Source organism: Phoenix dactylifera, chromosome 8 (assembly GCF_051530095.1).
Source record: "Phoenix dactylifera cultivar Ajwa chromosome 8, Ajwa_hap1_PhDact_Kaust_v1.1, whole genome shotgun sequence".
NCBI classification, from domain to species: Eukaryota; Viridiplantae; Streptophyta; class Magnoliopsida; order Arecales; family Arecaceae; genus Phoenix; species Phoenix dactylifera.
The window spans coordinates 28,151,355-28,168,495 of record NC_143197.1 but is presented as its reverse complement, the minus strand read 5'-3'; the positions used below and the strand labels follow the sequence as shown (position 1 = coordinate 28,168,495).

General features: G+C 36.1%; 1 protein-coding gene across 1 annotated transcript; it reads left to right on the top strand.

Annotated features, from left to right (window-relative positions):
- Window positions 1-4,609: 4,609 nt before the first annotated feature.
- CPNIFS (chloroplastic NIFS-like cysteine desulfurase) lies at window positions 4,610-15,659 on the top strand. The gene is made up of 10 exons (XM_008804776.5): window positions 4,610-4,971; window positions 5,274-5,407; window positions 5,799-5,958; window positions 6,368-6,554; window positions 7,939-8,084; window positions 8,198-8,270; window positions 8,354-8,417; window positions 9,183-9,282; window positions 11,484-11,642; window positions 15,384-15,659. The coding sequence occupies exons 1-10, from the start codon at window positions 4,708-4,710 to the stop codon at window positions 15,552-15,554; spliced, it is 1,458 nt and encodes a 485-aa protein (XP_008802998.3). The 5' UTR covers window positions 4,610-4,707; the 3' UTR covers window positions 15,555-15,659.
- Window positions 15,660-17,141: the final 1,482 nt, after the last annotated feature.

The following is a 17,141-nucleotide window of genomic DNA, read 5'->3' as shown; positions in this document are numbered from 1 at the left end:
AATGCCCCACAGTCCTGTACCAAACATTAGACCGTGGCACTCTACTTTTCCCCTCATAACATTACATACCTCACTCTTTAAGGATCTCACAGTCCTGTACCAAAAAAAGGTTCTCAAAGGAGCTTCCAGCATGTATTCAGGAAGGCCAATGGGGCAGCCGATTGGGTAGCTGCCTACGTGGCCCACCATTCGGAGTATGCCCTTTGGTCGGGGGAGGGGGAGTTGCCTTTGGCACTCCGTGAGTTACTGTATTTTGATCTTATTGGGTGTATTCACACACGTACTGTATGATGCACATGTTTTAAGCAAAAAAAAAAAAAAAAGAAAAAAAAAAGAAAAAAAGAAAGAAAAAAGAAGAAGAAGAAGAAGAAGAAGAAAAGAAGAAAAGAAAGAAGAAGCGCTTCCAGCACTCTTTGCCAGAGGACTCCTTGCTGTTAAATAAATACCTTTCCGTTCCATTGTCTCCTAGTCGCTAACAAAGAGCCATGGAAAATTGGTCGCAAACCTCTTAATTCTCATAGCAGTGACGACTCGTTTCCTCCTCCAAGAGGGCCAGGCTGATAGAAAGGTGGCAGGATGTCCTTTGATTCCCAAGTGGTTTTTAAGTATGAAGAAAGTAGCAGCTGGTCTGCACTCTTTTAGGTACGAAGCTACAACTTGAGTTGAATCTGCCAGCCATCCTTTCCAAACCAGCAGTTCCTCCATCTGCAGTCTATTTCTGAGTGCTAACCAAGTGAAGATTTTTCACTTTCTCAGGTATTACTGGCTTCCACAGTGCATCATGATAAAGACAGCTCAGCCCTCCAGTATTTAAAAACTTTTAGAAGGAAGACACCGAAAACTTTATATAGTTTTTGCAGAACCTTATCATCAAAACTTGAGGGACATACTGTTGGGGCCAAAACAGGGATATTGCAGAATAAACTAAGGCAAAACCAAAGCCAACTAGAAGCAATATTCACACAGGCAATATATCAAACACTTGAAAAGCAGAAAGAAAAACACACCAAATTTACGTGGAAAACCCTCCAGTATAGAGGGAAAAAACCACGGGGCAAATCCAATCAATCCACTATAATAAATATAGAGTTTACAATCCTCAAGTTTATGCCCAAAACTTGAGTTCATAACAAATTGGGAAAACTCCAATATCACCTCCCTAAGAGTAACAATGATCTCACCCAAACCACCACAATGTGATGAACCTAAGAATGTAATGAGATCCCTAACAAATGAATACTATAAACTCCCTATAGCATCCAACACAACTCTTAGATAGAAATCCAATTTGTTAAATCATTGTGTGAAAAACCACACCCAATAAAAAATAAAGAAAGAAAGAGAACCTGTTTTTCTTCCTTTATTTCTTCTTCGTTTGGCGTGCCAATTTCTGTCACTGTGCCCTCTGCCCAAAATCCCAAGAGCTGACGCGCCGTGAACCTTCCTCCTTTTTTTTTCTTCACAGCCGCTCTCTCTGTTTTTGGGATTTTCATGTGCCGCCACTTTGATTCACGCCTCCCTATTTAACTTTCACGTGCACACTCCCAGGGTCCTGCAAAAAGCAAACAAAGGTAAAGCCCTAATGGGCTTTCTGGGCCTCTCCAAGTGGGCTGGACCCACTTACACATACAGCATTCGAGATGTTAGGAGTTCAACAAATTCCCTGTCTTACAGCAAGTTCATAAGCCTTGTAACTCGCGTGCGCCATCTGTTTCCTATACTGTTCCTTGAGAAGCTATTAGTAACATTAGTTTTCATAGCTGAAGGATAAAGATTGGAAACAACTGTTTCAGGGGCAAAGTATCTAGCCCGTCATCCCCCCTAAAACGCACCGTACCCCGTTTCTTGACTTGAATGCAAGACACTGGGGGAAAGCCTTTTGACTCTTGTTTTTGTCTTTCTATATTGGGGAGAAACAATGCAGCCTTTTATTACTCTTTAGTCCAAGCTTCCTTCTAGAATAACGTAGAGTTGACTAATTTTCCTCCAAAGTGCTTCATCTTTGACCAAGAACTTCCATGCCCTTTTGACCAACTGCACAATGATGAATTCTTCGAGATTTTTAATTCCTAACCCCTTTCTTCTTTAGCTTTACACAGATTAGCCTAATTAACCAGAATCCACTAATTTAATCCTTTGCAGAAGAAAGCCTGTCTCCTTCTATCAATTGGATGGCAGACCTACCTAGGAAGCTCGTAAATTGCCTTGCGATAAGAGGGTAGTGCTGAGAGAATAAAATTTAGAAGAGTAATTCTTCCTCCATGAGATAAAATCCAACCCTTCCATTCAACTAATCTATGATCAATTTTCTCCAAGGAGGGTATCCAAGTTGATTTAGGTAACCTTCTGTCACTGATTGGTAGACCGAGGTAAATGAAAATAAATTTCTCCAACTTACAATCAAACACTTTGGCAAGATTTCAGCTTCAGCTTCCCAAATATTCGTGCAAATTTAATGAAGTTTTTGTCTAAGTTGATCTTGAGAGCTATTAAGCTTCAAAGAATAAAAACACAGCCTTGTCCACAGTCAAATTAACAGGCGTCCCTTCGATAAATAGAATGGAATCATCGGCAAACTGCAAGTAGAGTATGTTCTGAACTATCTTATTCTTGTTAATACTATAAATAAGATCTTGTTCCCGTGCATAAGTCAATAATCTTGTCAGCATATCTACTGCTGATATAAATAAACTGGGTGATAAAGGTCCCATGCCTGATCTCTCCCTTGCATTGTATCCACTTAGTTGAAATCACCAATTATCCTAAAAGCTTAAGCTGATAGGATGAGGTAGATTTATTTATATATTTTATATTTTCTTACAGTATTTGCTCACTCGGCAAGCCATTGAAAAAACAACAAACTAGAGATCTAGTTAATCCATAAAATAGTAAATGCTCTTACTTTTGGAAGGTCCAATGGAAAGATATATCAATCTAATCAAATGAATGTCTTTTCAAAATCAAGTTTGCAAATAGCTTCATGCATCTTAGTTTTCTTATAGTATCTAATAATTCCGTTAGCTGCCATGATGTTCTCAAGGATGCGTCACCCCTTTATGAAGTTGATTGCAATTCATGCACGAAACAAGAAAAGAAGAGACTAGGTAGCGCAATGCGAACCTTTGCAATCATTTTGTGTAGATGGTTAAGAAGAAAAATTGGCTAGAAAAAGACTATTAAGCATACCCTTATGAAATTATTTGAATAGGGCAACCACATCTTGTTTCAGCAACTTCGTATCATTTTTATCTTCCATTAATTGGAGGGTGAAGTAGCTAGCTCTCCTCGGTGCCTTCTACATGAACTCAATTGACATGTGTAGGCTGATGTGGTATACCATATATTTGCCCTTGGATCTAGTTTTGAAAATAGAATTATAAAGAAAATCGTAGCTTATTTAATATAGATATAGACTTAAATAATGTCCATATGCAAATTGCATCAGCTTATTTAAAACTTTATTATGGTCAAATATTTGATACCATATGGTAAGACCCATGCTCCAATCGACATTCATTTTGATCAAACATAATGCAACTTAAGTTGGATATGTTGAATAGAGGAAAAGAAACCATGAGTATAGGGTAGCATTTGCCATCAATAGTCGTCATCACCTGCATGTTGGGGTTTGCTGCAGTTAGGTATGGAACTTAAACAACCTATCACTACTTATAAGCTAGATATCCTAATTAGTTAAGCTTAATGGTACATATTGGATCTAATTAGGTTGATCATGGTCATTGGTTGTTTCAAACAAAACTATTTTTTAAATACATATGGGAGCTGCGTATGTTTCTCATGCTGCCCTGGGGAACCTTTTTGTCCGCTGGCTAGGAAAAAAAAGTGTTATCTAGGCATGATGCCAAACTAAAAGAGGCAACCGAAGTCTAAAGTTACCTGACTACTCCAAGTGAATGATGACTGGTCATAATCTTATCAAATAATATATTATTTATAAAAAAAATATAAAAGGCATCATTTAGAATTGTTGAATAATAATTTTTTTTGCATGAATATTCTTCCAAATATCGATTTTTTCATAAATACCCTTCTAAATTGATATTTGCATATATATATATATATATATATATATATATATATATATATATATATATATATATATATCCTTGTAAAATACTTATTTTGCTATTCTACTTTTTTTTTATCCTTATTTTTGTATATGTACCAACATCATCTAATGTTGTTAAAAAATTAACGGTTTCAAATTAAAATGGCTAAAATATTTTTATAGATAGATGTGCAAAAAAATATATATTTATAAGATGATTACAGTGAATGGTAAAAAAGTAATTTCAAAATTTTATTTTATTTTAATTAAAATAAATATGATTTTTATTAATGGTGTTAGAAGAACCGATGAGTATTTATGCGAAAATAGTGTTTTATGGGCGTAAAAAAATACCACGAATATTCATGCATATTTAAAGTTAAAAGAATATTTATGTAAAAATTATATATTATATATATATATTAATAAGAAAAGAGAGAAGAGCTATGAGGACGGAGCTGTACCTCAAAAATTAATGCTCGACTGTGCATCGCCCGACACGCAACGATAAATCCTGTGCTAATCTTTTACGCACGGCCCACCGCCCCATGGAAACACGTGACGAGCGCTGCCTATAAAAGCCAACGCCCGTAGCAACCCCGGCCGCCCCACCGACCCCCTCTGTAATCCGAAAGCCGATGATGGCTTCTCTTTGCCACTGCCCCGCCTCTCCTCCCCATCACTCCCTCTCGAAGCTCCTCTCCCCTCTTTCTCGCCCCAGACTCCATCCCCTTCTCTCAAACGTCCCGCCCATCTTTAACCCTAGCCCTAATCGCATCCGAGCCGGCGATCAGTTCCGGAGGCTCTCCTCGTCCTCCCGCTCGATCGCCCTCCCCCCCGAAGAATTGGATTCCCCTTCTCTCGGCGATCTCACCAGACCGGATTTCCCCATCCTCCATCAGGTATTTGATTTGATACCTGATCAATTGGTGATCGCAATCTTTTCATTTAGCTGAATCTTTTGAATTTTTGATCGCTTAAAAATATCTCTTTTCGTATACTCTCCGTGGTGATGTTGGATGCTACAACTTTTACCCGTATTTTAATGCCAAATTGCTCATAGACTTTGTAATTAGATCCTGCTACTGTTTGATTGATTACTTATTTTTGCTTTTATTTGTAAATTTATGGGCTGAATATAAAGTTTGAAATTGTATTTTTCATATTGGGAAGAATTAAATAGCAAGCTTCTTGGATTTTCTAGGAGGTTAATGGGTTTAATCTGGTTTACTTGGATAATGCTGCGACTTCTCAAAAACCGACTGCTGTTCTGAAGGTTTTGAACAAGTACTATGAGTCCTATAATTCAAATGTTCACCGTGCCATCCATTCTCTGAGGTAGTGAGGAATTTCTTCTGCTTTTATTGCAGCTCAGTGTTGTTCTTACTTGAATCCTTTTACCTGCTTGATGATAGCAAATAATGATTTTCTTCATAAATATTTTCTAACATGCAATCTGATTTGATGCGACACCTCTAGATGATTTCATAGTTCAATTGTGACGAACACTTCTCACCAACATAACCTACTACACATGCACATATTATGTATATGTGCAGTTCACGCACACATGCATTCATGGATGTATGCTTATCAAGTGATCTCTAACCTGTCAGTGGAGAGAAAATTAGCATTTAGCTTGACAAATCAGAGGTGCTGTACCTATTTTCTTGATGTTTGCAGGCATAAAAGCACAGTTTAACATGCGTACTTTTGCTATTATGATTAGTGCAGAGGCCACAGATGCATATGAGCAAGCAAGAAACAAAGTTGCAGCCTTCATCAATGCATCAAAACACAAAGAGATTGTATTTACTCGTAATGCTACTGAAGCAATCAATTTGGTAGCATATTCATGGGGCCTCTCAAACTTAAGATCTGGAGACGAGGTGTGTTTTCTACATTTTTTTTTAAAAAAAATATTTAAGGCTTATAATTCGAGATTTGGACATCTTATGTGATTGAGCCATAATGTGGGGTATCATGCATCTTGTGGTTCTATAAAAATCTTTAATATTTCATACTGAAGTCAGCAGCCCTAGGTTCATTATAACTCCTACAAAATCTCCTTTCTGTACCGGATCATTTTGATCAACATTCCAATTAAGAATTGAACTATCATCTTCTGCGATTTTTATCTAGTGATTTTTTTACTGTAGAACTTATTTCTACCTACCAACAGTCTATTATTGAGAAACTTATTGTCCATTAAATACGTTTTAAGTTGTTAATCATTTGTACGTTGCTTTTTAAAGTTACTTTCACCCTTTCCTTGACAGTCTACTTAATTTTTTTTAGATATTACTTACTATTGCGGAACATCATAGTGCTATAGTTCCTTGGCAACTTGTTGCACAAAAGACTGGCGCTTCTCTGAAGTTTGTTGGGTTGACAAAGGAAGAAGTTCCAGATATTGAGCAGCTTAAGGAGCTTCTTTCAGTAAAGACAAAGATTGTTGTTATCCATCATGTCTCAAATATGCTTGGTAGGTCCGTACTTAGGTCAGCTCATAATTTTAATTTATGATTTTTAGATTTGTTATGTTTCTTGATATCATAAAGAGTAAGGCCAGGGAATATGAACCCCTATGACTGGAGAATATATTTAGGAATCTGGAAGCAGATGTGTTGAAAAATTAATCGAAGACATTTTTTATGTTGTAAATGTTTTTTTCCTTTTTTTCTGCAAGATGTAAACTATATTTAGTTTGATTTGTAAAACATCATGAAAATGTATATTCAGTAAAATACAATTATATTGAATAGGTTTTATTGCTCAAGGTATAGAGTTAATACTTACAAAACTATTTAGTAGAACAATATGAAACCTTCTTACCTGTCCTTAACCAACTAGACTTATACTTTCGTATGGCCTAGCATTATGAGCCAGTTTGTGAATGTATTATCGGTGGTTGCACTGTGATCTCGGGCTGTTGACTTAATGCCTAGAGAAGCTAATAGACCTATCTTATTTCTTTGGAAAATCGAGCTCATGCAACTAGGATGGGCCATCCTCTAGTACTCTCCTATAATTAAACAGAGTAAGGAGGAAGTGGAGTTTGATGCAGGGAACTGTATATTTCTAAGTCAGAAGTTATAAGTGGAAGAATCAAATTAAGACACAATCCTCGATGTAAAATTGCACGTATAATCAACTTAGATGGACCAGCTTAAAAAAAATCAATAAAATGATACTTTAAACTAATTTAAAACTGAGAACATAATAGGATACTTTCTTAAAGTTAGCTAACAAGCCTCGTCTCATATGTATGGATTGGCTTTTAAGGGCTAAGGCATGACCAATTAAATTAGTGGGAAGTGCACAAATGGAACTAGTCTCTAATGAACGTTCACTAGACATTTTCACGAGAACTGTGGGGAATATACTCATTGAGGTATCTTTAGTTTTTACACAAGATAACAAATGCTCAATTAATTGTAACTAACCAAGGACTTTTCTCCTGTTAATAGGTGAAGCATGCTTACTTTTCTAACTAAATTTTCACTAGCACAGGGAAGATTAATAAAATATCTGGATTCAGCAATATTTCTACCTTTCCTGAGTGCCGAGAAGAATGTGAAATAAAATAATGACTTCATGAACTAACCTGTATATATATATATATATATATATATATATATATATATATATATATATATATATATATATATATATATATATATATATATATATATATATATATATATTTTGGCTTCCAACTAGGCATCACTTTTTGCCTGCATGATCATTTAAGCTGTTATAAGTTTCCTTTTCTTTGGATTTGGTATAACTGCATGTCTTTATGTCAATGTTATATAAGTTTAGTTAGTTGTACTCTTCTTTCTGTATCCACTTTCTTTGTTTTTCAGGTTCTGTTCTGCCTATTGAAGACATCGTGGGCTGGGCACACAGTGTCGGGGCAAAAGTTCTTGTAGATGCTTGTCAGAGTGTTCCGCACATGGTTGTTGATGTGCAGAAACTCGATCCTGATTTTCTTGTTGCGTCATCACACAAGGTTCGTATTATTCTGGACTCTTTGGGTTGGTAATCAAGTGAATTTTAATGAACCATTAAAAGTTCAGCTTTGAAGGATTAACGTGACTGAGCTAAAGAATAAGCATGTATCAGATGTGTGGACCTACAGGCATGGGATTTTTGTATGGTAAAAGTGAGCTCTTATCTGCAATGCCTCCATTTTTAGGTATGGTTACATAATCCATTCATAACTGTTGGTAATTATTATGATATCTTTCTTTTTACCTTTTTTCCTATTTTCCTTGATAGGTGGTGGTGAAATGATTGCTGATGTGTTTCAAGATTATTCTACATTTGCTGAACCTCCTTCCAGGTCAGGATCCTCTTCTCATAATCGATATATATATCTGTTCTCTTCAAGTTTCTGCCTCTTTTTTTTAAAAAAAAAATCAACGTGAGTTAAATAAAGTGATTTTAAACAAAGTCGCTTGCATTCCATTAAAAGCATGTATCTTTATGTAAGGAGGCTTTTTTAAAATATGAATTTTGAGCTATAGATTTAGATGGAATTCAAGTGATTTTGTTTAAAATGATGTTTTGGACACAATCAAAGTGTGATATATGTCTTACATGAAATTCAAGTGATTTTGTTTCATATTGTGTTAATGAAACTATTGTGGTTTTTCTCCAAAACAAGCTGAGACAATATATGCATATGCTTCTTTTTAGTTTGGTTTTGCCAAGAAAAACCAAAAAGTCAGAATATTGTCTTGATTATTTATACTGGAACTGATCAGCCTGTGAGCATTTTTGGTTGTTTCATGAAGTGATCTTGGCTGGCATGATGGTCCACATTGTTGGAATAGAAGTGCTTGTGTAGGTTTTTGTTAACTCGCAATGGTACATTTTTGGATGTTGTGAGAAAAATGATGCTATCAAGTGTAAAATTAAAAGCTTCTCGCTCAATGACTGATGGATATAGGAAAATTCTGCTCTTAGGTTGCACTACCACGTAGCTACTGGATTGCTTGTATTAGAGTCTTGATATTGTTTCATCATGAGAATATGTCATGAACTGTTTTTACATGCCAATTTTGACTGCCTTTTTTATGGTCTAACACTTGTTTGCATGCGGCAGATTTGAGGCTGGAACTCCTGCAATTGGGGAAGCCATAGGATTGGGAGCAGCAATTGACTACTTGACGGGTATTGGCATGCAAAGGATCCATGACTATGAGGTGGTCACCGTTCCTCGTTTATTGTTCTTTCTATGTTCCTTGTTTATTGTTCTTTCTATGTTTCAACTGAACGGCAAGTTGGATGTTGTGTAAATAGAGCTATACCAGCACAGTGTAGATTTACTTATGCAGTTAATGGAACCCAACAAAAAAAGCCTTGCGTCATCAGGTGTAGAATGTTTACTTATTAGAAAATAAAGATCTTGCAATTGCAATGCATTATTTTCTTAATGGATATGTTCTAAGGGTAATTTGGATGGGTATATCTTCAACAGATGTTAGAATTCCATTGTCACATACAATTTCATAAGTAATGGGCTATAATTGCCACCACCTAAAGAAAAAGTGCTAAGCTGCCAAGCACTCTGTTTGTTTATGTCTTCAATTTTTTTTAATATTTGTTAATGTGATTATGTTGTTGGTAATCAATTGATCATTGGAAACAACAAAAATATATTATTCAAAAATGCCTATGAATTTACTAGCTTTACTGTTTATTTTTTAAAAATTTTCTTGGCAACATATTGTCATGCGATTGTTCAAGGAAGAAGATGGGGTAGTTTAGTCCATGAGATATCCTGATCAGCAAATTTAAAGTCTCATCTTTTACAAGTTTATTCATACTTCTGTTTTCACTTTTTTATTCTAGAAGCAAATGATAATTCTCATTGTGATATCCAATCTCTAGGATCTTGGAAGGCTGATATCTTTACAATCTCGGGATAAGCAGATGTTTACATGGGGGTTATATGCTTTTGTTTTTAAAGTGAGGAAGCCTTATGGTGATCCTGTATGTTATGGATGCTTTCAAGGAAGGAGGGTTTGCAGATTGTTTGCAAGTAACAAGTTATGAGGAAATTAAATCCTTAAGCTATGCTCTGTCATAGAGCAAGGAGTTTTATGTTAATCGACTTTAAGCTCCTTGACAACTGGATTAACAAAATAAGACAGCCAAGTTGCACCTGCATTCTTTTATATGATCGACGCGTGGGGGAGTTCAGATTCTGTTCGGCAAAGCTAAGGATAGAGATACTGTTGGAGTATCGAAACTAGAACTTCTTTAAAACTAAAATTGGGGGAATAGAATGTGGTTGCAATCAGTAGAAGGGGAGCCATGGAGAACTTTCATAGCCTTTGGTAAAGAATCTGTTATTGAAATGTTTGAATTTATTATTACTACTCAAAAGAAAAATACTGAGAAAGATTAGGAAATATGCTAATTAAATTTAAAATAGATGTAAGCTTCCTGCTGACATTGTAAGCTTCATGTAGTTAGTCTGCATGCAGTCACCTAGACTAGGGGTTAAATACTTAGTTATAAAATGCATTAGATATCTTGTTGAAACACATGCAGAATTTTTTTTTGATGAAAATGATTTGTTGCACGTAGGATGTTAGGAATATATTTCAGCTTTTGAGTCTTTTGGTGTTTACAAGAATTGTTTTGAATGGGGATTCACCATGGTCCATTGTTTGATCTAGTTGAATTAAAAGAGATATTTTAGTTGAATACTCATGTGAAGTGCTGGTAAATTGCTGCCTTGATGGTGACTTTAAAGGTACATGGAAAAATGGTAAAGGGCAGTCTAAAGCATGGGAAGCTTGTTGGAATTATTCAGGATATATCTTTGGTTTTATTAGTACTAGCATGTGGGAGCGCGCAATGCACGTTTAGTAGAAACATAGCTTAGATAAAAATAATAAACAATATTAAATAGCTAAAATAAAAAATCAAAAATGGACGATAAAGATTGGAGGTGGATAAAGTTGTTAGAGCGGGAGATAAAGATAGAGGGGAAATAAGTTTGTTGGAGAGTAGTTAGGATAGAGAGAGAGGGATTTAAGGCGTTAGAGAGATCCCATTGGAGAAAGGATGATGCGTGTGGGCTTAGTTTAAGTATATGCATGTTTTTTGTTTCCAAAAGTACTTATGTCGACTATTATCATGTAATAAAGTTTTGTTTATGAATAATATCCAATCATGGACAAATTTGACAAAAGCAAGGGATCTCCAATGCTTTTTTAAGTATAGTGTAGAATAATGCCTTAAAGTTGTTTGATGCCTGCATATTTTGCTACTATTTGCTCATACATGAGGTGCTGATTCCCTGTTGTTTCTCACTGTAGTTTTTTTTAGTTAATTTGCATTTACTTTCGAAATTTACCTCAATACTAACAAATGTGTCTACTACCCTTTTCAGAAGGAGCTAGCAAACTATCTTTATCATAGCCTCCTCTCTATACCTAATGTGCACATCTATGGTCCTGCTCCTTCAGAAACTGTCCATCGTGCTGCTCTTTGTTCATTTAATGTCGAGAATATTCATCCAACAGATATTGCTACTATTCTTGATAAACAGGTAGAGAAATAATGCTTTTGGATTAATAAGAAAGTGTTCTTTGTTCTTTCTTTATTTGGTTTCAAATGACTATTGTTTATATGAAGATTCTTAAGTTTCTAAGATTTCCCTCTAAATCTTTATCTATGTACATGTATATATAGAAGGGAGGCTACTTTATTTAGGGCTGGCAGTCTATCCATTGGGTTGTGTTGACCTCATATATCAAGATCTGGAAGGCGTGTCCTAAATCTGATCTAACCCACCAATGGGTTAGGAATGCCTGAACCGAACCTGACCCATAGACAGCCCACAACCAACCTACTGACCTGTTTAAGGCCCAACTCATTTAGTTTTGAGCTTTATATTAAATGGATAGATTGTTTTTTTCATAGTTGTAGACCATCTATGCTAGAACTCGTCTCTCCTTTTAGTTTTAAGCCATCAGATCAATGGTTCAATGGCTCATATATTGACTAAATTTTTAAAATATATAAGTATGAATATAATATAAATATTTTTAAAAATTGTACAATATAAATAACTCCCCTTTATGACCCGATATGTTGAGGGGCCTTTGACCTAAACATGACCCGACTCAACTTGCTGGCTAGTTAGGATTGGGACCTATACTCAACCTGTGAATCTGACAGGTTGAGTTAGGCAGGTAGGTTCTGGGTCGAGTCAAAAAGTTGCCATCGTTAATTATATTCTTGGTAGGAGTAAAGTTTCAATGATGTAGTATATCAGTCATGGGTACTTTAATTTGAGAATTGACATAGCTGATAATGATAAAAACTAGTGAAATGCTTAAAAAAAAAGAGTATGTGATTAGAAAGCTCTTTCATATATGCATCAGGTGGCTCAAAATGGATAGTAGCTTCAAATTTGCCAGACTGACCTATACCAAGCATTCCGTACTAGTATGGTATTGAGGTTGGTTAGGTATGAGCAAAATTGATCCAAAACAAGCAAAACTACTTCCTAGTCTCATTTGTACCAACATGTATCACCCAATTTTGGGTGGGTATATGGCCGAACATCAAAAAATGCTATGTTGTTGGTATAATGTGCACACTATATCAACTGTACTGTACCAACCATATGGTAGCCGATATCAGTATAGTGAACTTTGGGTAGCATTGTGGCTATTGAGCTAAGATGAATGATAAGACAAGTTCTGACTTTAAATGTTGAATATGATTTGCACTTCTTAAAATAAGTATGGACTAAGATTCAATAGGTTTGAGTGCTTGAAGCAATATATTCCAAAGAATGTTGTATTTTGGCAATAAAATTAGTTATTTTTTGGATCGCTTAACCCATGAATAAGAGACCTCTAAAGCATATGATTTTTAGTGTTAGAATTTTAAATGTTGATCATGGCTGAGAATGTCGATCCTTAATTTTAAATACCTACTATTGATTTTGCATCGTTGAACCGATTAAAGTGACCTATTGGTGATTTTAGTGGCTTTACATAATATAAAAAAGAGTTTTTTCATCTGGGATCAATTATTTTGGTATTTGTTCATCCTTCTTTGGGATATGGTGATCGACTGTAGATTATAGCGAATGTAGCTGACTAGGTTAAAGAGGAAGTCTTAAGTTGAAGAAATGGAGTTGCTATCTGGCAATTGAAGATTGTTAAGGCACTGTGGATGATGAGAGGGAAATAATAGGAACAAAAGAAAAAAAGTCCTCTAGTCTATGGATTGGAGGGTGATCAAGAACCAAATTGTGCATTGGGTAGGTATTAGGTTGCTCCTAATCTATTGACTAGAGAATGAGTACAAGCCTCATTGTGCAGTGGGTAGGTATTCAGCACTCAATGACTCGCTAATTATGGTCTTGAAGGTTTTTGATGACAACGAAAACCAAAAAAAATGAAACATAAAATCAAATTAGATATGACATTGGAAAGTGAGAGTGGAAAAGGAGATAGAAAGAATTAACTGAAAATGTGAGGATATTTCCAAGGACCTGCCTTTTTCTCCTCAATGTCTCCCCCTCTTTCCTTGGTATCAAGTTTGGAACCAACTTGGCATAGGGTAGGGTATTCATATTTATACATGTAGATAGGCCTTGAGTTTGGGTTGGCTAAGGATGTGTTTGGATAGGAAATTTATTAGGTATGGAATTTTAGCGGAGTAAATGGTTACGGTGTAGGGCCTACGCTGGTTTTTAAGGTTCTGGGTTTGGAAATTGGAAAAGTATGTTCAAGGGTGGGTGGTGAAGGATTAGACAACTCTATGGCTTTGACATGATGTCTACCAGCTATTGGATGGCTAAGTTTTTTAGGTATTGGAGATGAAAAGCTCTCACTTGCTTCCCCACTTTTCTGCCTAAGAAATGGGGTATCAATAATCGTAGGAATGGTTTAGGTGGCATGTAGGTTGACCATAGGTGGCTATTGGGTGGCTTCACATTTGGTGACATTTGGTTTGGAAATTGGAAAAGTATGCTCAAGGGTGGGTGGCGAAGGATTAGACAACTCTATGGCTTTGACATGATATCTACCGTCTATTGGATGGCTAAGTTTTTTTAAGTATTGGATATGAAAAGCTCTCACTTCCTCCCTTTTCTGCCTAAGAAGCGGGGTATCAATAATCGTAGGAATAGTTTCGGCGGCATGTAGGTTGACCATAGGTGGCTATTGGGTGGCTTCACATTTGGTGACATTCAATTGGCTAAGGATTATTTTAATTGAAAATGAATACTTACACCATATTGTGCTTGAGTTGATGGGCTTACTAGGGTTGGGTCGTTGGATTTACTTTGTAGGCTTAGTTCTTGGATTGAGAAAATTTGGCTTGGCTACTTGGGTTGAGCTAGGTTTGAGCTTGTTTGGTTTGGTTTTGATTAGGTTATGGTTTAGATTTGTTAAATCAGAGGGTCTTAGGTTAATTAGGTTTTGTTCTTAGGTTTTATGTATATAGATTTAGATGTGGTTTGGCTAATTAGGGTGGGTTTGTTAATTAGGGAAGGTTTTGATCATGGTATGCCGTACCGGTTCGAATCAGGCTGTACGGGACATATTGTACCATACTGATTCGGTACCAGTATCTAGTACGCCAAAAAAATTTCGTACCATACCGTATTGATATTGTGCTAGTGTGACACTGATACGGAGTCCGATATCGAGACAGCGAACCTAGGTTTTGATTAATTATGTTTTTTCTTTTTAGGGCTTGCAATTATGTATGAAGAAAAAACTTCTTAACATTTTCACCTTCCATGTATAGCCAAATAGACTTACTGCACTAGGTTGTCTTTCTGAGATATTCTACTCCTAGATGTGTGTATTGTAGTTTGTTTTTATCTTGATACAGTTTAAACAATTATTTAAATGTTTAACCCTTGGTTCCTTTATGGGTATGGTCAGCATATAATGAAAATTAGTATGTGCTTTTGCTTTAGAATTATGAGAAGGTCAAATTTCAAGCATAAAAGATGTCCAAAATTATATGATAGCACATAATTTGGTAAAAAAGAGGAAAAATATTGTTGAACTCTTGAGGTTCAGCTTATATGTGTAAATTCTATTGTTGAATGTTGAAAATGTAAACTAGAAAAGTTGGAGGTTATTTTGTTTTCCAATTTAATTTTGTTTGGCTGCATTTGTTGGTGATTTGTTAGCAGTAATCGTTGCAAACTATTTTATCAAAACATATTAGATTCCTGTCTAATATCATGTGATAATCTGGTCAAATCTATTTGCTTATATAATTTCTCTGATGGTCAACTACCTATTTCTCTTAGCACGGAGTGGCTATTCGATCGGGACATCATTGCGCCCAACCGCTGCACCGTTCCTTGAGTATTAGTGCGAGTGCACGTGCTAGCCTTTACTACTACAACACCAAGAAAGAGATTGATGTCTTTATTCGAGCACTCAAAGATACTATTGACTTCTTCACTTCCTTCCAGTAAGTTACCCTACATTTTTTCTCCTGTCATGGTTGTGGCAATTAATGTATACTAAATAATTTTGTAAAAGAACCTAGATAATTTATAATGGAAATTTCATTATTAGAATTAGTGTACTATTCATGAGAATGAATCTTTTAGTTGGTGGCAAAATATTTGATGCTTGCTACAAAGTGGGAGAGAAGCATGAGGGACCGTGAGTGAATGGCTGAGCCCGGGCAGAACCATACCTGAGAGTGGGTGTGCCATCTGAAGGAGAAGATTCCAGCTGCTGAAGCAAGGTTGCCTATTCTATCTTAGGGTGCTCATATCTTTGTGGGAAATCTCTTCGTTTTATTATGCTTTTGCAAAGGGAATGGCATGGATGGTTTTGTCGTTCAGAAAAATGCCATTATTTCTTTTGGTGCTAAATTAATGCATGCTGCCGCCCTTAGGTGTCCTGTTGAAGGCAAACCGGCACCTGCAACATATGCATTTATGGTAGGTTGATATATGAAACCATAGCCCGTTCTCTGTAATTAGGCTGTAAATGGTCACCCGGAGTGCATGTTTCTAGCCAAGTTTGGTTCCACGACATACCATTTCTTTGAACTTACGCAATGTGCATGGAGACAAAGGTGTTTGATAAGGGATAAGATTCTGATTGGATTGGGTTGCATCATGACAAAGCTCAATGAAATGTTATTCCATGAGTTTGTTGCCCACTTGATTTGGAAGGTAGCTATTGTTGTGTTCTCAAATCTGATTTTTGACTGTAGAGAGTTACTTATTGATAAAGGTTTGTGAGGAACTCTCCTAGTGAGAAATAATATTCTGTCATTTCTCATGACTTACAATAAATATGCTTTACAAAGTCGAGTAATATTTTGGGCTTTTATTGCATGTGGTTTGGACGAAATTGCTATTCTCATTTAACTGAAGATATCCACCTGAATTTGATCATTATATGTATTTACAACTACTTTCCTGTGGTTTGACACACTGCTTGTGGGGTCGCATCCTAAAGAATATTTCCACTGGAACTTTCCCGATGATCTGTCAATTATGTCTTTTTCTTCCCTTTTGTTTTTCCACTCTTTTTCTTTTGCAAATTGTCCAAGATGGCGACTAATCTTCTTAGGATATCTCTTAGCAGATTTTGAGGCTTCATTTCATGTGTCACATAAGTTGCATTTCGAACTACCAAATCTCTAAAACTAATCACTCGTTTATGTGTCAGGCATAAAGCACCTTTACATGGGGTAGGTTTGAGCCTGATAAGTTTCAGTTTGTTGAGTTCGAGCAGACCTCAGCTCCAAATTAAGCGACATCGCCTTCCCCACCATACCAATATCAAGCTCTCTGGATTGCCAACCCACAATTTTTTTCCTGCATTGCCATCTTTTCTGAACGCATACATTCACCTAACTTGTCCTTTGGTCCAGTGGACATTTACAGCAGTGCGCCCAATACCCCCTTTCTTGTGATTTCACTTTTGTCCGCTCAACTACCTCTTCATCTCTCCAAACACTACACCTCTGTGCGCACATGGTGACTCCCACCCAAAAGTCTGAAAAATGCCTAATATTCTTGAATGATTTAAGACCATCA